The sequence below is a fragment of the Hipposideros armiger genome, unplaced genomic scaffold (assembly GCF_001890085.2).
Source record: "Hipposideros armiger isolate ML-2016 unplaced genomic scaffold, ASM189008v1 scaffold_790, whole genome shotgun sequence".
Lineage (NCBI taxonomy): Eukaryota > Metazoa > Chordata > Mammalia > Chiroptera > Hipposideridae > Hipposideros > Hipposideros armiger.
Genome location: NW_017732140.1, coordinates 485481 through 511157, shown reverse-complemented (window position 1 = coordinate 511157; position 25677 = coordinate 485481). Strand labels below are relative to the sequence as shown.

Genomic DNA, 25677 nt, shown 5'->3' with positions numbered 1-25677 from the left:
TAAGTTGATTTTGAATATCTGCTATTCAGAAGGAAAAACCGGCCCTCACTTTATAGTACAAGGACTGGGGACTTCTCTTACTGGTGGGGAAGTCACTAAGGATCTCACCCCAGTGCCCCTTTAGAAGGACCCACAAACATCGTCTCAGGTCTCCTGTGCTTCTCCTGGGTCAGGGGACTGTTTTCTGGACACTGTAAATTTTAACTGATTATTACAATGGCCACTCGGAAGCTCTGAGCCTAATCAACAGCCAATTTCAGCATTCACCGGATCCCCTGGCTTCATCTCATATACCCACTCCCTTCCTAAATTTCTAATCCATTTCCTTTTATCCCATGGCATTTTATATATTTTTTGTTAGCCCTTTAAATCTTTCCTAAAATGTAGAATGGGTTAAAAATATTTTACATAAAGATGGTTAAAACTGTTTCATTTTCTTAAACCAGAAAGATCAAAAAAGAAATCTTGAACACCTTTGTATGAAGCCATCACTGTGATTGTTCCATAAACAGCTGTGCCATGTCCTGGAACTCTAAGAGCAGCCTCCACGCCACCAAGTCACTGTCCCATGGATTGCAACCACGGAAGCTCTGTCACGCCTGGTGGCCCACATTCCAAACACCCAACCAGCCAGAGTTCAGGAGAGCCAAGCAAGCTAGCACCACAGAGTCCAGCTTCTGAAATTGTGTGTGTGTGTGAGCTTGCGTGTACTCTTAGCCCTCCGCAAATTAAAAGGAAAACCAGCATTTTCTCTTTGCCATATAGTCAGGGCTCTCGGGACACTCCATTAACAGAAGACAATCTAGCTGGGGAGACGGGACACAGGAGTAAGTAGTAAACTTAAATAACCATTCTGAACAACAGAAGCAGTATCATGAGTGGAAAGTGATTAATTACTAAATGAATTGTATTGACATTAGCTGCCAAGAAGGGTGTTACTGGTAAAATGACGTGACAAGCAATTCTTCTCAGCCAGAAAAGCCTGTAGAGGCTTCTGAACGTGAAAAGGATCTCTGAGTACACAGGCCGTGAGAGGGGAGTGCGTCCAGGAGCACGGGGGACGGGGGCTCTGCACATCTGGGTGGACGAGGTTAGCTGTCCTAACACTGTGTGTCCAGACTGAACGTGGTTCCATTAAAATACGAAAATGACCTCCGCTTACCAAAAGCTGAGAAAATGGTGCTCAGCTGCCACTTACGGCACCAGCCACCAGAAGCTTCAAACCCAGTGCCTGGATGTCAAAATATTGAATTTTCTAGGAAACCCACCAAAAGCTGTGTGGTGAGAGAGTCTGAGATGTGCTGCACTTTTGACAAGAATCAGTAGTGATGTCCCGTAAGGAAGGTGCTGCTCACCTGCCGACCCTGGTCTGGTGGACTCTTCGCCAAGGCCAAAGACGCGAGCCCAGCAGTCAGGCCCAGCGTCTGGGTGCTCACCGCCATTCGCTTCGTGCGCTTCCCACACGTTCTCTCACTTTACGTCCACGACAAGCTCTACAGCAAGTGTCGCCCCATTTTACAGACTCAGGCGGCAACTGCAGTTCACAGTGGCCTGCCCTCAATCACACAGCCTGGGGTCGGGGTGGGGAGCCCGGGGCGCTGAGCCTGCAGGGCTCCCCTCTCTGCCCCTGAGCAGGCCCCACCTCCTCTGTGAACACACTCTGAACAAAGAGGGGTGTAGCTTTAGAGGGAAAAGGCCGAGGCCCACATGGGTTAAGTGCAGCCTCTAGAGCCAGGCAGGACAGGGAGCCAAATTCAGATCCACCAAGAACTACTGTGACCTCCAGCACAGCCCTTAGAATCCCTGAGCCTCATCCCCACATCTGCAAAAAGGGGACCAGTGCCTACCAGGGAGGGCTAAGGGACGGGAGAGGCTTGTGAAGCGGTGAGCACAGCCTCCGGCGCAGAGGGAGTGTGCCCCGGCCTGCCGGCCACCACGCTCCTTTTCCTCAGGTTGTCACAACTGTAAAGGCAGAAAAAGTGCTCCAGGACCCAACAACCACCAAGGAGCCCCGCAAAATCTGCAAACAGCACATGTGTGAAAAGGAGGAGTAAAATGAAGTAAAGACCTTGACTCGTGACCCAGAAACACCAGCTCTCTGCAGCAGAGCTCAGAAGCTCCCTGACTAACAGGGAGCAGTCACAGCAGCCGGGGTAATGGGCCAAGCACTATGCAAGGGCTCCGGACACGGAGCTGGCCCCATTCGCCCTTCGCACTAGCCCTCGAAGGGAGCTATCGTCCCCATGTCACAGATGAGAAGGCAGAGGCCCAGAGATGTCCATGCCGCCCAGCTAGGGAGCTGGGATCAGAGCCAAGCATTCTGCCTCTGCAGCCCCATTTCTTAGCAGAATTCACGCTCTCCAGAATTCACACAAGCCACTCGCAGACGCGATTCACAGGTAACTTCATCATTCACACTCAGTCTACGCCACGCCTGTCAACTCTGTCAGAACCTGTAATATCGACCTCAGTGCAGATGCAGGGCAAACACTGCCGATTTCGTCACTCGGAACACTGCCTGATTAAAAAGAAAACAAACACAGGAGGGCTGGCCTGCACTGTCCGGATCCCAAATCCCAGGCAAAGCCTTTTTCCAATTCTAAGCAGCACTTCCGAATATGAATGGCACTGGAAATTGTTCCAGGTTCTGCTCCAAATCTAGTCCTCCCATAGCTACCTAGAGGTGTCAACAGTGAGCTCATTTTCCAAACCAGACAAACCAACGTTAGAAACAAGAGGAGGACTATTCACTCTAAGGATCCTTGGATCCTGGGGTGGGGTGGGGGCGCTGCAGCAGCAGATGAAACATCCCTGCAAAAGCAACTTGCAGCTGTGAATCAGCAACGTTGGGATCAGCCTGTGACGTGGCGCGAGCCGGGCCTTCGGAAACAACAAGACTTAGCTCTAAGTCCTGGCTCTTATCGTAGGCAAATCATCTCGCTTCTGTCTCGGCCTCAGTTTCCTCATCTGAAATGGTAGCAACTGTGATGAGATGACACAGGTTAATGGCCGCCCACTACGGTAGGAGCCCTTTCTGTGAGCCAAATGTCAGGACAGGCCCAGCCTCAGAGTTTCTTCTCTCTCGGAACCCTTATGGGATCAAGTTTTGAGAGACAATGCTATCCATTGTTGAGCTCATCAGCAGCCCTGCGGGCTCATCAGTATAAATCACCCATTCAAGCGACTGCCATGGATTCTTAGGTCCTGTATAGCCCAAGAAGGAAATTAGAACAGGGGTCTTCAAAGTTCTAGTGGCAAATCAGTTTAAGTGGTCACACCAGCATTAAAAAAACAAAAAACAATAAAAAATATCAGAGTGCACATAGGCCAGTTTGTTTCAGTTCTATATTGAGCTTTATCTAGTGCTGTAGCTCAAATTATCTAACGGGTGGGGAGGTGTCATGTCAAAACTTTGCAAGCCATTAATCTAGAAGCATCTAGGTCCAAGTCCCTGCCCTGAGTATTTCATCATGTATCCTGCTGGGAAGACAAGAGCAACACCAATGAGAGAGCTGCAAACAAAGAGCTGCACCTAAGCAGGGGCTAAGTCAGCGGTTCTCAACCTTCCTAATGCCGCGACCCCTGAATACAATTTCTCATGTTGTGGTGACCCCCAACCATACAATTATTTTCGTTGCTACTCTATAACTGTAATTTTGCTACTGTTATGAATCGTAATGTAAATATCTTTTTGTTTTCCGATGGTCTTATGAGACCCCTGTGAAAGGGTTGTTCGACCCCCAAAGGGGTCGCGACCCACAGGTTGAGAACCCCTGGGCTAAGTGGTGGGGTGTGGTCTGATGAACCAGCAAAGGGCCGGGACAAAAGCGTAATCAGGGTGAATGAGCAGGCCCTCAGCTCCACGGGGGGCCGTGCAGGAGGAGGAGGAGCTCCAGAAGGACTTCATTTGTGAAGGACCATGAGGCCCAGCATTTCAGGAGAGCTGCGGACCCCATCCTTGAAGGGCTCCCTCTAGTAGGGGCAAGTAAGGTGGCATCACCCAGGGTAGGTAACGCAAACTGCCAGGAGAGGGTAGGCCACCTGCTGTGGGAGCCCAAGGACAGGATGCCTGGGGCTGGAAGGATCCAGGGAAGCGTCCCATAAAGGGTGCCACCTAAGTGGACAAAGGACAACGGAGATCTGGGCCGTGAGAGAGAGGTATCCCGACAGCAAAAGCAGCGGCCAAGAGATACACATAAGCAGCTTATTCATGGGTTAGCAGGAGCACCTCACACAGGGAGTGATACTGAATCGAAGTTGTTTTGCTCTAGATTTTAAAGTTTCGGCAATAAGCCACCTAGAGCTGGTGGGACAAGCAGAGGCGCGGAGGGACAAGGGAAGAGCTGGACTTGGGGCAGAGCCAAAAAGGCAACTGTGAGGAAGGGTGAGCCTGCTAGATGCAGCCCATGGCAGGGCCTACCCACACCATGAGTCCGATCTGAGCACCTACAGGCTAGGACAAGGGCATTAGACCTGAATTAAGTGTATGATTCGCCCATTAAAAGAGAAAAACCTACTTCAACAGACATCTGTTTTAAGAGAAGGAAGAAAAGATCAAGAGTGTCAAACAATGAGAAGCACGTATTCCTGTAGGATGACAGGCGGCTGGTCAGCACTCCCTGCAGACCTGGAGGGTGCTGTGAAGACAGCTCATTATGCTAACACTCTGGCCAGTAGAAGTCCCCTGGCTTCCTGGAAAGCCACATTAGCTAGAAGGAGAGAGGGTCCTCAGTCAAAACCTGGGCTTACGTCTCTGACTCAGCTGTACACGAGTATCAAGATTAGCCTTTAACAATCACCACTGAAGGTTTTGGAGGTATGTCTGGAATAAAGCATAGCAGATCACCACATGCACCTATTAAAAGACTGACAGGAACTGACAACAATGACAACACAGCAAGCACATGTGCACAGGCTGAGGACCCAGGCGGCATGCAGGGCAAGCAGGGGGCTGGCAGCGGCCTGGGTCTCAGCCACCCCCTCCCCATCCTGGCCACCAGCAGCATGACCTTGAGCACATCCATCCCTTCCCCCTTCCAAGCCTGTTTCCTCATCTATTAAACGAGAACGAATTCACGTAAGACAGGAAGACACCGACAGGGAGTGTTACTGTCACTGTATTACTATGACATTACTTTTCACAGTATTTCCCACAAGGGGGACTTAACAATAGGGTTGTGGTGAAGACCAAATGCGGGTGAAGTGCCGGGAACACTCTCCCATTTGTAACAGGCAATTTTGGGGAGAGAGGGGCGTTGTTTTAGAATCTGAGACCTGTTTGTTTTGCCAGTTTTAGTGGGGTGGCCTGCACAGGTCTCACAAATGCTCGGCCTTCCGAAAGGCAGTCCTGGTGACCACTGAAGCCTCAGCTCACACTCAGAAGGACCCCTGAGGCCCCTGAGAACGCCTATTCTTTTACCTACTTACCCGCAGTATTCTCCCAGAAAGCATTACTGGAAATGTTGGCATTTGGGAAATCAACTCTCAAGAGACCTTTTCTAATGGTCATATTCCTTACAAAACATCTAGAACACAAAAGTGAGTATGTCGACTGGTGAAAGAAATGTGTTAAAACTGAACTGTGAGTTTTAACAAACCTAGTTGCTATTGCCATCTGACGCTTTATTCCGACCTAGTGCAAATAAGGTACATTCTGATCTTCATACAAAGGCCTCCCCCCCAGGATCCCGGGCAAGGCCATTCCGGCCTCTAAGAGGGATGCCTGGCCGGGACTGACCTGAATCTGAAAACAGGATGCAGTCGCATGTTGGGTGATAAAAATTAGGACCCGAAGGACACGCTGGCTCTCTCGTACAATCTCTCACTACACCCATTAACACTGAACAGTGTTAGAAAATTATACAGAATCACAGACACAAAGAATGTCAGGGAGGAGAAAGGCGCATCACAGCGGCCCCACGCAAGCTTCAGATCGCAGGAACAGATGAATGTAACACACACATGCACACGGGCGCACCCACGGAGACTGAGGGCCGGTGACAGGCGAGCAGGGCCCTCGGGGAGGCGCGGGCGGGGCGCCGGCCCCACTCACCATGAACGCCGCGGGGCTCAGAGGCGCGCAGCCGGCAGCTCCATGCCCCAGCGAGCAGGCGCGCGGGGCTCCGGCGGGACCTCGGGCGGCGGCTCCAGCGCTGCGCTGGCGGGGGCGCCAGTCCGCTCAATCGCGCACAGATGCCGCGTAGCCGATCCACGCGCTCCGTTTCGGCGCATCAGGCCTGGCTCGCGGGACCCTGGTGCCTCGGGGGCGGGAACCGAGGCAGGAAGACCCCGGCTCCCCCGGGTCCTGACAGGTGCCTCCACTGTCCGGCCAGGTAGGGAGGCTGGCGCGGGGTCCTCAGGACACGCGACGTGCGATGTAGGCGGGGGAGGGGGGGTAGATGCGGGATGTTCATGCCATTAAACCCGGCGGCCTAAATGCTCACGCTCAAGTTACGCTGCATCCTCAGCACACACAGCACACTGGGAAATGTTCATTCTTAAAATGAAGCAGCGAACACCCAACCACACACAGCAAAGCTGCTTTGTAAGAATTTTTTTAAGTGAGAAATGTATATTACCAAAAGGTACTATGGAAAAAGATCAACACTAGCAACCTCTGGGTAGCGGGGTGATTGTGAGCAATTTGTATTCTCTCCTTTACACCCTACTGTGGTTCATGTTCTCTACAATAAGATTGGTTCAATCAAAACGTCAGGATACACACAGAAATACATACTGACAGGAATCTGACTAGTGACAGCTTCTAGGAGGCTGACTGGCAAGGGGCATTAGACACTGTCCAGGGAGGATAGAAACATGGTTTTGCTATGCATTCACCAAAACCAACTAAACAGTGCACTTCAGAGGAGAGCATTCCACTGTTTATAAATTGCACCTCAATTTAAAAATATTTAAAATCTGTGTAGGGTCAAAATTATTTCTGTCTGCCCATGGATCCCACGTCCAAGGACTGAACAAATTGGGTTTCAGACGACACAAGACTCTTCCATCCTTCTGTGATGGAAATTCACAAGTCCGGGAGTATCAGTACCAGCTACCCGCAGCTGACTTTCTGGATAACAGCATTACCAAATCACCACCAGAAACTTCACTCAGACCAAGGCTGTGATGTCCACCAGGCTATCATCAAAGAGACAGACAATGACAAGTAGTGGCAAGTACGTGGAAAAACTGGAATTTTCCCAAGTCACTGGTAGGTGTGGCCATTTTGGAGAAGAGTTTGGCATTTTCTTATATAGTTCAATATACATCTAGCACACTCCTAGGAACCTACCCAAGAGAAATAAAATATATGTCCACAAAAAGACTTGTGTGGAAATATTCACAGAAGCATTATTCATCATAGCCCAACACCAAAAACAATCCAAAAGTCCATTAACTGAAGAAAGGATAAACAGTATTGACACAGTGAAAAGGAACATACTACTCATACCTGTTACCACTCAGGTAAACCTCCAAAACATTGTGCTAAGTGAAAGGTGCCAGACAAAAAGATGCATGATTCTACTTATATCAAATTTATACTGAACTTCTTGAAAAGGAAGAGAAAAAGGAAATAAAGCAAATTAATGTTTGCCTGAAGCTGGAGGTCCACTGCAAAGAGGCACAAGGGAACTTTTTTGAAGAAAATACCCTAAAACTGGATTATAGTGATAGTTACATAACTGCATAAATTTAAGAAAAAATAATCACTGAACACATACCATGAGTGAATTTTATGGTATACTAATTATACCTCCATAAAGCCATTTTTTAAAGGTAATGGGATAAAAGTGGAGAGGCTGATTCTGGCTGGAAGGATTTGAGAAAGCCTTGTTAAGAAAAATTATTCAAAATTTGGAAATAAGACAAAAGCACGGTGGGGGGGGGCAGTGTCCTTTCAATTTATACCTGAGCATTTTTAATATACCTGCCTCAAGTTTACTTAATTCTCTAAGAGAATGTGCCTGTGCTGTTTATTACTTGGTTAGAACCCAGAAACTGTGAAGTGACATATTAACTTGTAGATTTATGTCCAGTAGAAAAGATAACTCCAAAGATTGTTTTCTTGTCCCCACTAGTTTGTTTGTTTAATTCTAACCTAGCAATCTTACTTTAATTATTTTTTGTTTTTATGCCTAAAACAAATACCTATATAAATACCTAGTTTCTCAAATGCCCATGTTATCAATTTTAGCATCTTACTCATCTCCTCAATGTGTTAAATGAATCTGATTCATGGTCATTAAAAAAAGAAAAAAAGGTAAATGCGTGCATGGGAAAATGGCAGAATAACTGCTTTCTGTTAAGGCACTAAAGGGACAAATCACTAAGGGCAGCTGGGGAAAGTAGACATGTTCTCCTCGTAAACATGGCCTGAATATGGTCATGGTCAGATGCTCTTATGGAATTACTGAGAAGTTTCTTAGGGGTGTGAACAGCTGCACGGTTAGGTAGGACAATGTCTTTTCTCTGAAGAGCTATATGCTGACATTTAGGCATAACTTATCTGCAACTTACTTTTAAATGGTTCTAGTGTTTTAAAACACAGAAACAGGCACAATAAAATGAATAAGGCAAAATGTCAACAAATGGTTCGATCTAAGTGGAGCATATATGAGTGTTCATTAAATCATTCTTTGAGCCCTTCTGTAGGTCTGAAATTTTCCTTCACTAGAGGAAGAAGCTAGTAAGAAGGCTGGTTCCACAGAAACACTCCCTGCCCTGTTAGTGTCTGTCCTGGCATCAGGCTGTTTTCTCACAGCACTTAATCACGGCTTGTAATTACATAACTCTCCCATTAATAGTTATTTCCCTCAAGAGACTGAAACCTCTGAGAGCAGGGACTTCAGTGGCCTTCTCACCACTGAAGACTTTGTTAAAAACACAGCACAGAGGAGACACTCAGCCTGCGCAATCCATCATTTGTCCTCCCTCCCTCCCATCCCTCCAATAAGCACTTAGGGCGCTTGGCCCTAGGAATAAAGATGAACAAGGTCACTGTCCTGAGTCACTCAGACCAGCAATTACTACACTACACAGGTGCTCCGCCCTGTGGCAGAGAAACCTCTGAGGGTTCCAGGAGCCTCAGGAAGCAGCCCCCAGCCTGAGGGTTACTGGTGACTTCCTGCAGCTGGAAGAGGACTAAGCTGTGAAACTCTGCTCTGACAGAGGCGCCTCGCCCCGCCTCCTACCAACACCTAGTGCCACACGGACTTGAGAAGTCACGAGCCACAGGCTCACCTTAAATAGGAGATACAAGGCGTGATCGAAAATATGGTGAATGTTTACATTTTTTAAAATTTATTACAGTAAAAGACACATTGCCATTAATCCCCCTCAAAATACTCCCCTTTGCTTCGAACACACTTATCCCATCGTTCTTGCCACTTTCTGAAGCAGTTCTGGAAGTCCTCTTTTGTGAGTGTCTTTAGTGGCGCTGTCGTGGCTGCCACAATGTCCTGAATCGATTCAAAACATTTACCTTTCATGTCATTTGGACTTTGGGGACCAAAGTCGCACTCTGCCAGATCCAATGAATAGGTGGAAGAGGACACACTGTAATGTGTTTATTTGACAGAAATTGCCGTATACCAGAAGCAACGTGTGCCACAGAGCATTGTCATGATGGAGGATGATTTATGGCACACTTTGAAACCTTCTCTCAACCGTAGCTCACACCCAACTGCACCGAACAAGTTGAAACTTGTCACACACTGTTACTAAGGTTCCATGCACCATTTCCCATATTGAAGGTCCCTGCCTTTCCGTTGGATGGCACTCGGCAGCAGCATTCACATTTTGTGATCACAACGGAAAGGCTCCGTGTCACACATTGCTTCTGGTATATTGCAATTCCTGTCAAATAAAAACATTACAGTGTGTCCTCATCCATCTTATTCACCGGATCTGGCACCATGTGACTTCTGGCTCTTCCCTAAAGTCCAAATGACCATGAAAGGTAAACGTTTTGAATCAATTCAGGACATCGAGGCAGCCACAACAGCGCAACTATAGATACTCATGAAAGAGGACTTCCAGAACTCCGTCAGAAAGTGGCAAGAATGGTGAGATAAGTGTGTTCAAAGCAAAAGGGAGTATTTTGAGGGGGGGTTAATGGCAATGTGTCTTTTACTGTAATAATTTTTTTTATTTAAACATTCGTTGTATTATTTGATCACACCTCATGTGTGTTAAGCATGTGTTAAACAGGCATTAAGATATACTTACCCAAACATATTGCTTATCTCTTCTGGCAGGCTGTAACCTGCAAGTTACTTTAACAATAGTTTCTAGCATATGTTTTAGTACCTTTTATCATATATTGAGTGCCGTTTACAAAGTTTTAACTATATACTATACCTCGTGTGATGACACTGAATTTTGAAACTTAAAGCAAAAATCAGACATTAACAGCCTTTCTCCGTCTCAATATGGCCTCAGATTTCACATCTACCATAATCCACGTGTACAGAGCTCCTCCTCCCGAGGTTTGCTGAGTTAACCAGCTCATCCCCAGGCTTCCTGATCTCCACCAGTACACTGGATTGACGTGCTTATTTGACTCATCTATCACACTGTCGTCTCTACTCTTTGCGGGCAAGGAGGAAAGACTGGTTCCTTCGTTCGATGCAGCATCCTAGCAGACAGGCCAGCAAACTCACCCCTGCTACAGACCACGGGATTTCACGGAGGGAATTCAGGGCTGAGAAGGCTGTATGAACAAACCTTGTTACTTCACAAATTTACTACCCCAAGCCCAAATCCTTTATCTCGTCAGCTCTTCACAAATGTACTGTCTCTTTGTCTAAAAGATATAAAAGCTTCTTGCTTTGGTTGCTTCTTTGAGTCTCATGTTTTTATGGGGCTCCTGTACATGAAATTAAATGTTTTCCTCCTCCTTATCTGTCTTATGTGAACTTAATTATTAGACCAGCTGAAGGACCTGGAAGGAAAGGGGGAGCCGCTCCCCCACCCTTCCGCTTGGTGACTATGCCTCCTCGGCAGTGCCTACTGTGTGCTGGGCCCTGGCCTATGTATGGGCAGTGGAAGACAGGCGAGCCGGGCCCATGCCTGTAGCCCACTGGAAAGGGTGAAGAAAGTGTTCCCCTGCTGCTCCAACAGGCTTTAGAGATTATAAAATACTTTAAAATCTCAGTCTTCCACTGGGAATTAGACCAATGTGAAAGGGCAGTTTTCTTTGGCTGTCACTTTTTCATGAAAACACATTAAACTGCCTGGGGAAGGCAAATGCATTTGAAAGCTCCCAAGGGCCACCTCTCCGGGTCTTTCTAGGAAGCTGCCTCGATTCAGCTGGTTCTATGAAATACACCTTTCTGGTTCAGGTTACAACGGGCCACCACATTGCAGACACCATCGCCCAAGCCCAAGGTCAGTCAGAAACGAGATTCAGAACACGGACAGTCCTCTACAATAATCACAGGGTACTGAATTGTCAAGCTTTGTGTCCAGCAAGTTTCCTGGGGACTTAGCATGTACACACCAGAGAAAGTGTGCACAACTCATACGGCCTATGATTCTATCACAGAACTGTATTTACGTGGATGGATTTATATGTGTGTGCTCTAACGCAGAGAAAGGCCGGGTGGGCACAAGCTCTCATAGACTCTAACCAGGAAGGGCTGTACAGTCTCGAGGTGAAGATGGCTTTCCTGTTTTACGCTGCCTACCTCTATCATTTGGCTATTCACAGGTATTTTCTTATGCACTATTATTGTAATTTCAAAAAACAAACCTTTTTAAGCCATTTTGGATGGAATCCAAGACTGATTTTTACCAACTGCCATTTCCAAACCACTCTGGACATGCCTGCTGCAAGGTCTTTCTGATTTTTTAAATTTCATCCACCATGAAAGTGAAGGTGTAGCCATGGAAGACGATCAGCATGAGAGAAACCACTGACCTTTACTGTGCTTCCGCTGGACACCAGCTGCTGCTCCAGGAGCACCCGCACTTCCTCTGACTTGACCGGGAGCACCCGCACTTCCTCTGACTTGACCGGGAGCACCCGCACTTCCTCTGACTTGACCGGGAGCACCCGCACTTCCTCTGATTTGACCGGGAGCACCCACACTTGCTCTGATCTGACCCTCACAGGCAGGGTGGGCTTTATCTTTGCAGAGGAGAAGCAAAGTCACTGGCCTAAGACCACACGACTAGCTGTGAATGACAGAGCCAAGGCTCTCTGATCCCACAGTCCAAGTTCTTCCAGGAACTAGTATCTACCGCTCAGCGTAGTGAACAACTTCATCAGCGATGCCAGATTCAGAGCCATTTTACCCCCCATGGGGAAAAAAAGAAGTATGCTAATTGGCTAATCTATATATTATAATATTTATTTAATGATATAGTTTTAAGTTAGTTTATTTGGTCCTTTTATGATTTAAGGTAGAAAGTTAGATTACTGATTTGAGAACTTTTTTCTTTTCTAATATGAGTGTTTAAATGCTATAAATTTCCCTCTAAGCACCGCATCTCACAAATTTTGATGGGTTGTATTTTTGTTCAGTTCCAAACATTTTCTAATTTTCCCTGTCTACCTTCCTCATTGTCCTCTGATTTATTGAGAAGTGTGTTACTTGTTTAAATCTAAGTTTGGGGAGATGTTCTTGTTATCTTTGTCACTGCTTTCTAGTGTGATTCCACTGTGGTTAGAGAACATATTTTGTATAATTTTAACCCTTTCAAATGCATAGTTTCTTTCACAACACAGGCTATGGTCTACCTCGGTGAATGGTCCATGCATGCTTGAAAAGAATGTGCTGTGCTCTTGCTGGAGGGCGGCCTGTTCTCTAAATGTCAATTAGTCCAGCGGGCTGATGGTCAGTTCTGCCCTGGTTGATTCTGCCGACAGTTCTATCAGTTACTATCTAGAGAGGCGTGCTGGCACTCCAATTATAACTGTGGACTTGTCTGCTTGTTTCGGATCTCTCAGTTTCTGCATCATGTATTTTGCAGCTGTTATACATACACATTTAGAATCATTTGTCTCCAGCAGGTAATGTCCCACTTTATCCCGGGTAATTTTCATTACTCTGAAGTCTACTTTTTCTGATATTAATGTATTTACTCCAACTTCATTTTGGTATCTCTTTTTCTACCCTTTTAATTTAAACTACACATTTTATATTTCAAGTAAGTTTCTTTTAGACAGCTTATAGTTGGGTCCTTTTCTTTCAATCCATTCTGACAATCTATCAGAATTGGGTATTCAGACCATTTACATTAATGTAATTATTGATGTTTCGATTTAGATCTACCATCTTGTTTTGTCTTTCCTTCCTCTGTCCTCTTTCTTGCTTTGATTTCAGTTTTTTGAACTTTAGAATTCCATTTTAATTTATTGGGTTTTTGGCTCTCTTTGTATCATTTAGGGGTGATCTCAAGATTAAAATATATATTTAATGTTTCACAATAGATTTAGAATAAATATTTTACCACTTCAGGTAGAATGTGGAAACTTTTCCACAATACCTGCTTTCCCTTTGTATTTTCTTTGTCTTATATATTTCATTTACACACATTGAAAACCCCAGACAACATTATATAATTTTTTCTTTCAACCAAACATATTTTAAAGAACTCATTTAGAGAACAATGGTATACTGCATTTATCTAGACATTTACCATTTCTGTTCTTCCTATTATTTCAAGTTTCCTTCTATTATAGTATAATGTTCTTAATGTCTGAAAATTTTCCTCTGGCAATTCTTTTAGATCTGCTGGCAACAAATTATCTTAGTCTTTCTTCATCTGAAAATAATCTTTATTTCACTTTTATTCCTGAAAGGTATTTGTGCTAGATACAGAATTTTCGGTTGACCGTTTGTTTCTTTCAGCATTTAAAAACACCCTGTTTCACTTCCTTCTGGCCTCCATGGTTTCTGATGACAAAATCAGTCATTTGAATTATTGTTCCCCAGTAAGTAATGTGCTTTCTTTTTTTCTTTTTTTTTTAGCCTACACCGTCACTGGCAACTCACGGCAGCTCAGCTCCAGGTCGAGCTGTTGTTCACCACCTTAGCTGTAGAGGGCGCAGCGTCACTGGCCCTCATGTAGGACCCGAACCTGGGCCCTGCTGCTCAGAGCTGGTTCTCCCAAGCCAACTCTTAACCAACTGAGCCACTTGGCCGGCCCGAGTAATGTGCTTTGAGATTTTTTTTTTTTGTCTTTATTTTCAGCAATTTTGTTATGATGTGTCTGGGAATGGACTTCCTTGTCTTTATCCTGTTTGGAGTTCATCGAGACCCCTCCCCCAATTCTGTAGGTTTATCTTTTGCCAGATTTGGGACATATTCAGCCATTATTTATTCCAATATATATATTTTTTGCATCACATTTTTCTCCTCTCCTTCTGAAACTCCAATAACACAAATGTGAGACTTTTTAGTGTTGTCCCACAAGTCCCTAAGGCTCTGTTCATTTTCTTCCAATCTTTTTTCTCTGTATTATTCAGATTGGATAATTTCTGTTGATCCAGCTTAAAGTTCACTCTTTTCTCTGTCATCTCCATTCTGACATTGAGCTTATCCAGTTAGTTTTTTTATCTCAGTTACTGTATTCCTCAGTTATAAAATTTGTATGCAGTTCTTATTTGTATTTTCTATTCCTTTACTGATGCTTTCTATCTTCCCATTTCAAGTGTTCGCCCTTACTTGTTGGAAAATATTTTAAGGTCTGCTTTAAAGTCTTTGCTGGATAACTCCAACACCTGTGTTATCTTGGCACTGGTGTCTGTTCATTGTCTTTTTCCATGTGAGTTGAAATTTTCCTCCTTTTTCATATTCTGAATTGCATTCTAGATATTTTGAATAATGTGTTTTGAGACTCTGGGTCTTGTCCAGCCCCTTTGGAGAATGCTGATATTTTTGTCTTAGTAAGAACTGGGGGGCCGGCCGAGTGGCGCGATGGTTAAGAACTGGCTTGGGATGCCAGAGGGCCCCGTTTCGGATCCCACATGTGAGGGCCAGTGACGCTACTCTCTACAGCTAAGATGCTGAACAACAGCTCCACCTGGAGCTGGGCTGCCGTGAGTCGCCGGCGATGGTGTAGGCTGCAGTCCCTGTGGCAGTGGGTTACCGTGGGCTACCGTATGTAGCCAGCAGCCAGCGTGAGCGGCCAGCAGCCAGCGTGAGCGGCCAGCGGCCAGCAGCCAGCAGCCAGCGTGAGCGGCCAGCAGCCGCAGTGAGCGGCCCTCCAGAAGCCAGCGACTGATCTGCCTCGCCCGGGAAGAGCGCGATGATGGTGCCAACTTGGGCCAGTGAGGCAACGTCCTCCACAACTAGACAGAACAAGAGGACAGCAACTTGTCTGTTCCCCTTCCCCCAATTCCCCAGCACTGTTCCGATCCCTGCAATTCCCCAATAAAAATCTTTAAAAAAAAAAAGAACTGGGGCTGGTTGGATTCCAGACCCAGGTTTCAATCAGCCTTCTGTGAGCTGTGGCTCCAGTCAGTTGAATTTGCAAAGCTTTTGCAGTGCCTAGTGAAGCAATTCCTCCTGTGCACCACCCAATGGCTAGCCTGGGATCTGTGGTCTACCCAAAGTTCAGTTCTCAAAGTCTGTGTATGCTATTAGGGTTGGATCCATGTATCCACAACTTGGGAGTAAGTCTAGGAGCTCCTAACAAACTTAAAGGGTCACTTTCCTCAGTCTTCTTCCCCACACTGCCACCAGTACTTGCTGGTTCCCTCGGCTTCCCTTTTTCTGATTCTCTAGCTACGTAATTCCCACAACTGTGTCCACCTTGGGGCCAAGTGGTGGGGAGAGAGAATAAAGCATGAGGGATTGCTCCCGCCTTCTTAAGAATAAAGCTCCTCTAATCGGCTCCCTTCCTGAGAGTTTTAGACTCCTGCCAGCCCTTGTTCTACTGCCATGAGACTGCTTGAGGGCTGGGTGCAAGAGAACAGAGAAAAGACAAAAATGAAGGGCAGAGTTTATGCACTCTCTCTGAGTGTTGGGAGACCCACTCCTCACACCAGAACTAGAGAGCCTCTAACTAGCACTCTCTGTCCATGTTAACACCACTTCGGGTTTGGGGCTACCTTGAATTCAGGCTGGGAAATATGGGGGCGGGATGTAAACTCAGTCAATTCAGTGGTACTTTGAATTCTGGTTTCCTCCACAATCCACCTGCTAGTATTACTTTTCAGAACCCTCAAATGGCTGTTCCATGTATTATGCTCAAGTTTTATAGCCGCATGCATTGGGAGAGGCAGATTAGAGCATGCTGACTCCTTCTTGCCCAGAACTGGGGTCTGCTCTTTTTTGTAAACTGGTTCAAATCCATTTGCAAAGGCATATGGGGTGATGGCAATGAAGGAAGCTTTCTTGTTTTAGAATTTACCTGTAGGCCCGCCCCAGTTAGCTGCACTGACCACCCAGGCTTATCCTTTCTGCAATTTGTGATGATTTATGATTTTCTGAGTACCCCAGACTTCTCAGCACCCAGCGGTGAGGACAATACACATCACTTTAAGCTGTCCTGGATTTGCCTTCTTCTGGGATTCTCTCTCTAACATCTGAGAGCTGACTTGAAATTCCAGAAGGCCAACCATGACATCCAGGTTATACAAACCCAAACACATGTACTCATCTTTGCTCACATGACAGTTTTATCCAGGACACTGAAATCCACAGCCTTTCCTTTGCTGCAGCTATCCTCACCACAATCAGCAGCTGCCTCTGAGCCCAAACAGGACTTAAACTTTCTGCTCAACCTCATTTCCTGACAACAGTGCCAATTTCTCAAGTCTATGTACATAACGTTATATCTAGAAGAGTCACAAACTCTGTTCTAACGCCTCCCCAAATGTTTGCAGTCCTGGGCCCCTCTGACATCTACTCAAATTACAAAGATTCACTTTTACTTTTTAAGTGGTCTTTTCTTTAAAAAAAATTAAAAGGAAGTGCATGGAACAATTACTGAAAGGAAAAATACCAAAATGCACTAGTTATTTTGGAGCAGTAAGACTCCAGGTGTTTTCTTTTTCTTAATTTGCTACTATCTTATACATCTTCTACAAATTAATATAACCAGGAAGTAAGTATTGCTAAGTTATCTTAAAAAAATCCATTCCCAGGCCGGCCAAGTGGCGCGATGGTTAAGAGCTGGCTTGGGATGCCAGAGGGCCCCGGTTCGGATCCCACATATGAGGGCCAGTGACACTGCCCTCTACAGCTGAGATGCTGAACAACAGCTCAACCTGGAGCTGGGCATCTGTGAGTCGCTGGCGATGGCGTAGGCTGCAGCCCCTGCTGCAGTGGGTTGCCATGGGCTACCGTGTGTAACCAGCAGCCAGCGTGAGCGGCCAGCAGCCGCCGTGAGCAGCCGTCCAGGCGACTGATCTGCCTCGCCCGGGAAGAGCACAATGATGGTGCCAACTTGGGCCAGTGAGGCAATGTCCTCCACAACTAGACTGAAGAACCAAACGACAGCAACTTGTCTGTTCCCCTTTCCCCCAAATCCCCAGCACTGTTCCAGTCCCCCCAATTCCCCAATAAAAATCTTTAAAAAAAAAATCCATTCCCCATTTCTCAGTAACTCGGGCAAATGGGGGACCATTAAGCCATAAGCATCCCTCATGCTGGGCTATTCCCATAGGACCTCTTAAATGAGATTTCATTTACACACCTTCACTGGAGTGTCAACATTTCCCAGCAAGTCCCTGCATCTCAAACAAGACTGCACACCAGATGCACCTACAGAGCTTAAACATAAACAAAATGCCTGTCAGCTGGAAGGGGATGTGAGGAAAGAGAAGTCAAGAACAGTTCTAAAGTTTCAGGCCTGAAATAGGGGGTCAAGTCTGTCACTTACCAAAATGGAAAAAGATGCAAAGGGAACAGGCCTGGAAAAGCGGGGAAAAGAAGATGAGGTTCAGCCCTGTACTGGCTGAACACGAAACGCCTAGCAGACATCCACGTGGACAGCTGGCCGCCACATCTGTGTTCAGAGATGAGGGCCCGGCAGGAGACACATGTCGAGGCTGTCGGCGCAGGCATGATGTTTCAAGCCTCGAGTTCAGTGAGATTGCCTAAAGGGCGACCACAGACAGAGAAGAGCCCGAGAGGTACTCTAACATTTAGAGGGCACCGAGCAGAGGAAACTGACAAGGAGGGAGAATGTGGTTGTGACCTAAGAGCAGAGGAAAGGGCAGCTGAGGCGAGGGCTGAGAAACGACCATCAGATCCGGCAACTGGCAGTCATTTGAAAAATCTGATTTCTGAGAAATGTGCTTAGTTAGTGATGCAGACACCTCTGGGATGGCTGCACTCCACTTCTGCACAACATTTGTCACAGATGCAATTACCTGTAACGGCATTTGTTTCAGTCTGTTTTTCCCTGATTCATGGTAAGTTCCAACGAAAGCAGGGCCAAATAAGTCTTGCCCTTCGTTATAATCCCAACAACGGCTCCACACCGTGGCGCAAATTTGTGGAACAAATGGAAGGACCATGGAACCCAAGGAGGAAGGTTCCACTTTGTTCACGAGGCAAAGGACTGCACTTCCGAGACAGCATCATCGCCCGTGCCCACGAGGCCAGAGTCCCACTCCATACACACCTGAAGGCAGCCAGCCTTCTGCAAATGCAGTCTCCCATCTCTATTCTCAAGAGCCACTGCTGAGCTGTGTACGAGCTGCGCTTTGGGCCCTTCATTCAACCTGCTATGGGAAAGATGGCTACTTTCCTCCCCAAATCCAGCAACCCTTCTCGCACAGCAGAGGCGCTCACATTTTGGCATGCACTAGGACTACCTGGGGCGCTCGCTGCCCTCCCCCCGCTGAAGTGTGTTCCGTGAAGGGGAAGGCCTGCTGCCTTGTGTTTCTAACAAATGCCCAGGAGATGACGACATTAGTCTGGGGCCACACTTTGGGAACCACTGTCTTAGTGTGTGTCTCATAGCTTTTATTTTTATTTCATTTTTATTTCCCCTATTAAGAAAATCTCTCTGAAATCCTAATGCAAGCTGATAGAAAATTACTTACTTTTCAAAATTTTTATGAAATTTGAAATGTTAACTGAAAGCAACATTTGAACGGTGGTAGCCATGTACATATAAGACTCAAGCCAAGAGAACTTGGCCCAGTTAGAATGAAGGCATATGTCACCCCAGGTGCCCTGGGAAAACCACAGCCAGCACCTAGGCCACCTACTGGGCCTATTTATTATCTAAAAGTCATGACAGCCACCCCTTGAGAACTACTCTGGCCACATGCTGTGCTAAACAAGGGGCAAAAACATCTCACACACATTATCTCTTAATCTATAAGAGCCCAGTGAGTAGGAAGCACAATGCCCATTTGGCAGATGAAGCAACTGAGAAGTGACTGGCCCAAGGTCACACAGGTTAAGAGGTGAAGCCTCAAGTCCGAAGACCCTGGCAGGTGTGCACCTGTCCCCTCAGCTCAGCCAAGGCTCCTCAAGGCGTGCTGACCCAGCCCCTTTGTGCTCCCAGGGCCGGCACACAACCTGGCCCCAACATGGCACACTTCACTGTCTGCTGGACAAGCAAATGAAGGGACATGCGGAGGGCTCAGGCTCACTCTCTCATACTGTTTCATTTCCTGTTTCAAGGTAGACTTGCCCCAGGAAAGAAACAATAACAGCAAACACTTTCCAGCACTTAGGACAGTCAGTACTGTTCTGAGCACATGATGAGATTCACCCATTTAATCCTCACCTCAAAGGTAGGTACTACTATTCTCAAAATTTTAGAGAGGAGGAAAATGAGGCTCAGAAAGGTTAAGTAATCTGCCCAAAGTCACACAGCCCAATTGTGGCACAGCTGGGCTACCAACCCTGGCAGTCTGACTCCAAAGTCCATCACTATGTGATGTTGCTTCTCTCAAGTAGTAAAAGCATTTCAAACAGAAAAGGCAAAGTATTAGATTATCCTAGACATCTTATTTATGCTTCTGCTCTAACCGGAGTTGTGATCACCTTTAGGGACCACAAGTCTAGACACAAAGGCCCCAGCCCCAGGCTCTCCAGAGTGTGTGAGCTCACATCTGCGACCATAGCCAGCCTGAGCCCGGTGCCCTGCAGCCTCCCCTACAGGGGCAGGTCCCTGGCTTTGGATCACGCCCAGGCCATGCCAGCCGGCGGGAGGAGGGGATGGGGCGGGAGATGAGAGCACCGAAGACCCAAAGCACAAGCAGACAGGACCTGGCAGGATCGTGTGACTCCTGCAGGTACAATGACGTCCTTTATTATTGATAGCTAAAGCCAGACGGCCCTCTGCTCTGCAGGGTTGTGTTACCACGTAATGAGCTGACCTAGTCATTCCAGTTCACAAAATCCTTCAAGTCCTAGAACATAATCCATTTCACCTTAAAAATAAAAAAATGATACGAAAAAGATAGCAAAGAAACTCAAACACGAAGCAAGTGATATTAAAAGCCACAGGAAAATCTACTTAGTATGATAGTTACTTTTTTGGAAGTGTGAATTTCTTTTAAAAAATTTTAATTGCTTGGCTACTTAGTTTCCTAAGAAATTTATACCTGAGCTTTGCAAACAAATGCCTTGTATTCTAATTTCATGCTATTTTAGTAAGTCTACACAATAAGTGACTCAAACTTAAAATGTAACCATCTATAAAAACGAATTCCAACACTGATTTACTTTGCTCCTGAGTCCAGACACCTGCTATACGGAATGTCAGACAACATTCAAAACAAATGCTAACCTGGGCCGGCCAAGTGGTTCGTTGGTTAAGAGCCGGCTTGGGACGCCAGAGGGCCCCGGTTCGGATCCCACATATGAGGGCCAGTGACACTCTACAGCTAAGATGCTGAACAACAGCTCAACTTGGAGTTGTGATGCCGTGAGTCGCTGCAGACGGCGTAGGCTGCAGTGGGTTGTCATGGGCTACAGTGAGTAGCCAGCAGCCAGCGTGAGCAGCCAGCAGCCGCAGTGAGCGGCCGTCCAGAAGCCAGCAACTTGTCTGTTCCCCTTTCCCCAATTCCCCAGCGCTATTCCCATCCCCCAATTCCCCAATAAAAATCTTTAAAAAAAAAAATGTAACCTGCCGACACATAAAAAATAAAGTATTGCATATCTACCTTATCATCCAAGCAGAGCCCCAGCGTGTGCTCACTGCCTCACCCCACACACTGCACCCCCATATCTAACATGTTCATTACTCAGAGGAACCGTCCCCTGCAATCCACAACAGCCCTGAGCACTTTTTCTCATCTGGACTAGTCCTAGAGCCACATTCTCGCCAGGGTGACCCTATCACCCTTTATATAAGTAGAACCCTCCAGGGGCTCCCCAGAGCCTTCAGGGTAGAGACGTTCCAGGCACGGCACATCATGTCACAGAGGCCCCCTAGACAGCCCCCTCTCACTGCTGCTTGGGCTCACGCTGCCCCTTCCAGCAGCGAAACAGAGGCGCAGTGAGGGGCCCGACGGCCTGGGGCTGAGTTCCGGCTCCGCCACTCACTAGCTGTCCAAGTCGCTCAGCCTGTGTCACTGCGTCTCCGGTAAAATGAGGACAATGGTTTCTTCCTTGGACGGCCGTTACGAGCTTTAAATGCACTAGAAACGCAGGAGCGGGCTCCCTTGACACGACTGCACAGGAACCCCTGACATGACCCAGTCCCACCACTACTGCTTCTCCGTCACACCTTGACCCTCCATCTCCCGTGGCCTTGCTCAGCAGTCCTGCCGCCCTCCCCACACACCTGTGCAGCTCCTGGCAACACCTGCCCTGGGATCGTCTCCTCACCCGAGGGGTGCTCCTGAGCATGAGACCAGCACTCGGCACTAGGTAGATCCTCCAGTGTCTACTGAACAGTTACGCATGAATACAAAACTGAGGCTGGAGGGGGGCAGTGTCACAGCACCGGGCACACAGCAGGCTGCTGGCATGGCTGAGACTCAGGGCCTAGGAGAAGACACAGGTGGTGACAGTCAGGGCTGCCTTGCTGTGCCCGTACACGAGCACCCTCCCTGGAAGGATGAACACAGGTCTCCAGCTGCTGGCATAGCCTCTGCATTGGGAGCCCGGGGGTCAGGAGATACCACAGGCCTGGCCTGACCCTGAGCCCTGTCCCCTCCCCCACACGCAGGTGGGCAGCTTCCAAGCCAGCAGGGGGCAGGGGCTCACTACTGCCTAGGTCAGGGGTCTGCAAACGCCACATGCGGCTCTTTGGGTACATACATGTGGCTCTGAAGTAAAACTGAAAATGAAAATAAAACTATCATAGGTTCACTTGTAAAATTTTTAAAGGATGTTATTCACATAATGATGATTTCATTTATTTTATGGCTCTCGAATAATTTTTAAATTGTTGTGAGGGACAGGATTGGCTCTTTTGTCTCAAGTTTGCCGACCCCTGGCCTAGGTGAACAATGGCCCTGGGCTAGCCTTCCCAGCCAAAGCTAGCAGTGGAAGCATTAAGTGCCAAGAAACCCACAGGATCAGGGAGGGAGCATTCTTTAATATCAAACACAATTAATAAAAATTGATAATAAACACATTTGCAACTATTATTGGAAAAATGTTTAAATCAAATCAAGTTATAAATATCTAAATAAAGTCCAGCTCTATCAACCGAACACTCCTATGTACATGTTAGAAACTGTAAGAAATGAAAAAGGTTAGTCATTGACATTCTGAGGACAGACTTAAATGTTAGGAACTTGACATGCAAATTAATACACAGTTTTCCAGCCTCAATAACAGTCATTTTTGCAAGGTTCGTAAGTATATGCTATACAGCATATTTCTGTATGTTTTATCTTGTATACCTTTTGTATTTTCTTTGACTCTTTCTGAGCATTCTCTCGGAGTGGTATTTTTCCAAATAACTTCCATCCCAAGTCATTTTGTTTGTCAAGTCTTGCATTTTGTTTTCTAGCAAGCAAATTCCTACAGGAAGAAAATAAAAGGGTTAGGGAATTTCCAGGTGTTTTAGGACACTAGGACAGCTGAGAGACTCTAATGAAAACAAGCAGACTTCCTATGAGAACAGTGCAATGAACCATAAACTTTAATTTTTCGATTTGATTTTCATACAGACACAGAATTATGCAGCAGGCGAAAGACCCTGAACCACAAATAAGCTTTTTGTTATTCAATTGTTACATGTACAATCGTTTAGAGTAAGGAACTGTATTATTTCACAACAAATTAGATCAGAAAAAATGAACTTTGAAGTCAGAACAAACTAAATTGAAACACTGGCTCAACCACTCACTAGCTGTGTGACTCTAACCAGTATATTAATCTCTCTGAGCCTGTTTCCTTATGTTTAACAAGGGTCTTTGTCTGAATTAAAATTATAAGGACACAATCAGTGTACTTAAAGAATAACAGCTGCTTTAGTACTTAAGCTTTAGTTTAGTTTCAATGATCTATAAGGTAAATAAATCTGCACTGTTTGTTTATAAAGAGTCTCCGTGTATCATAAAAAGAAAGCCACCCATGAGACAGTCACCAGGTCTTCTCTCCCAACAATGTGTAAACAAAAGCCCCAAATAGCACACATAAACCCCAAATGGTTTACGAGATAAACTACGTTTTGGAATGCACAGTATTTATGTACTCTTTAAAAACAAATGATTTCCACGGCTCGGTGGAAAGTATAAGATGAGCCTGCAGCATTTTGTGTGCTAGGAAGTAAGAAAGCACTCCAAGAAGTGTGTCTAACGGGAACAGCTGCCAGCTTGAAAGGGCTCCTCCCATTGGCTAAATCTGGAACAATTTTATCACAGAAATAATGAAAACAAGGGGTTATAATCCACTGAATAAAACAGAAGTGCATGAGTCCATATGGCTACAAATAAGTGAACATTAGTAAATGGAGGAGGAAGGAAAGCTTTAGAATGTCACCTAATAAGTACGAGAGACTGATGGAGTTAGGAAAAGATCAGTGGATGCTAAACCTGGTAGGTAAAAGGTGGATGAGGAACAGGATTTTTACAGAGTTTGAAAAGTATCTCCCACAAATACTTGTTAATTACAAAGGCAAAACTAGTTCCCTCTACAGTGGGGAAGCCTCCTTAGCCACGGGATCAGAGCTGGCACCCCCATGTCAGGAGAGAAAGCACACGCCACCAGGTTGTTGGCAGCTACCCAAAAATGCATCACCTAAATGCAGCCACGAGGGGACGCAGACACACCCCAACCGAGGGACAGTCCAGGAAATAATGGTCTAGACTCTAAAAATGTCAGGGTCACGAGAGACAAAGGAAAGCTGGGGAGCTGTCCCAGGTTACACGGAGACTGAAGAGACCTGACAATTAAATGCAATAGGTGATCCTTGACCATGGGGGGTTAGCTATAAAAAAAGTTATTGGGACAGCTGACAAACTCTGAATATAGGGTGTGGATTAGAAACAGAATTGGATTAACGTTAAATTTCCTGGTCTTTATCATTATACTATGGTTATGTAAGAGAACGCCCCTGTTCTTAGGAAATACACTGATATATTTAGGGAGAGAGGGGCATGACATCTCCAATGGATTCTTCCAATGCTTCATGTACCACGCTCACAGAAAGGATAAAACAAAGGGAGTAAAATGTAAACAGCTGGTGAGTCTGGGTGAACAATACATGGGAGTTCTTGTATTTTTCTTGCAAGTTTTCAATAAATTTAAAATTATATAAAAAATAAAGCTATAGGGCCGGCCGAGTGGCACGTTGGTTAAGAACTGGCTTGAGATGCCAGAGGGCCCCGGTTCAGATCCCAAATATGAGGGCCAGTGACACTGCCCTCTGCAGCTAAGATGGTGAACGGCAGCCCGACCTGGGGCTGGGCTGCCATGGGTTGCCGGCGACGGCATAGGCTGCAGCCCCTGCTGCAGTGGGGTGCCATGGGCTACCGAGTGTAGCCGGCAGCCAGCGTGAGCAGCCAGCAGCTGCCGTGAGCAGCCGTCCAGAGGCCAGCAACTGATCTGCCTCGCCTGGGAAGAGCACAATAATCATAATACCAACATGGGCCAGTGAAGCAACGTCCTCCACAACTAGACTGAAGAACAAAACGACCACAACTTGTCTGTTCCCCTTCCCCGATTCCCCAGTGCTGTTCCCCTCCCCCAATTCCCCAATAAAATCTTTAAAAAAAAATAAATAAAGCTATAAAAACTTTCAAAAAAGGAGTCAAATGATTTCACTGTATTCTCCCTTCCTTTTCTTTATGATTATAATGGAATTCATTTCAGAGCACAAGGCAATTTCTATTTACAGCTGTAAGCAATGAACCTGGGAACTGTCTCCAGACCCACCTATTTAACATCTGAGCCGCTGGTGAAAGACTTATGCAGCGACGAAAGCCATCTAAACCCTTAGGCACCAGAAAGAGACGAAGAACCTGGGCATCTAGAACTTTGCTAAAGAGGAGTTGCCTCTGAGGAAGGGAACTGGGTGCCAAGGAAAAAAGGTGAAGAAACCAAAGGCACCCCGCAAGGGGTGGGGCCCGGAGTCAGGTACAGCTGCTGCTGAGCCTCGCCCCTCCTAGGGAGGGACAGGAGTTGCTGAGGCTCTGGCATGGGAAGGACTGAAGAGAGAGCCGCACAGTAGCAGCTGGGTACAGGGACACGGAAAGCAAGTCTGGGCGTCTGGCGCCAATGTGTGATGTGGGAGGCTGAGTGTAAATGGGGATGCCACTTGCTGGGCCAGCAGGAGGAGAACCAACAGGGACGG

At 46.5% G+C, this 25677-nt stretch overlaps 1 protein-coding gene across 5 annotated transcripts in view; it reads right to left on the bottom strand.

The window, feature by feature from the left end:
- The window catches only part of LOC109374116 (TBC1 domain family member 14), an 87143-nt gene that overhangs the window by 26482 nt on the left and 34984 nt on the right, over nt 1-25677 (bottom strand). The window contains exons 1-2 of one of the 5 annotated variants that reach the window (XM_019628444.1): nt 22781-22872; nt 21756-21914 (exon numbers count right to left, since the gene is read on the bottom strand). The exons of 1 other annotated variant lie outside the window; for it this stretch is intronic. In XM_019628444.1, the coding sequence (XP_019483989.1) occupies nt 21756-21776 (21 nt within the window). In that variant the 5' untranslated portion in view covers nt 21777-21914; nt 22781-22872. Of the gene's footprint in view, nt 1-6052; nt 6134-21711; nt 21734-21755; nt 21915-22780; nt 22902-25677 lie in introns of those variants that run through there. 3 more of the 5 variants (XM_019628443.1, XM_019628447.1, XM_019628445.1) reach the window with 3 other exon arrangements.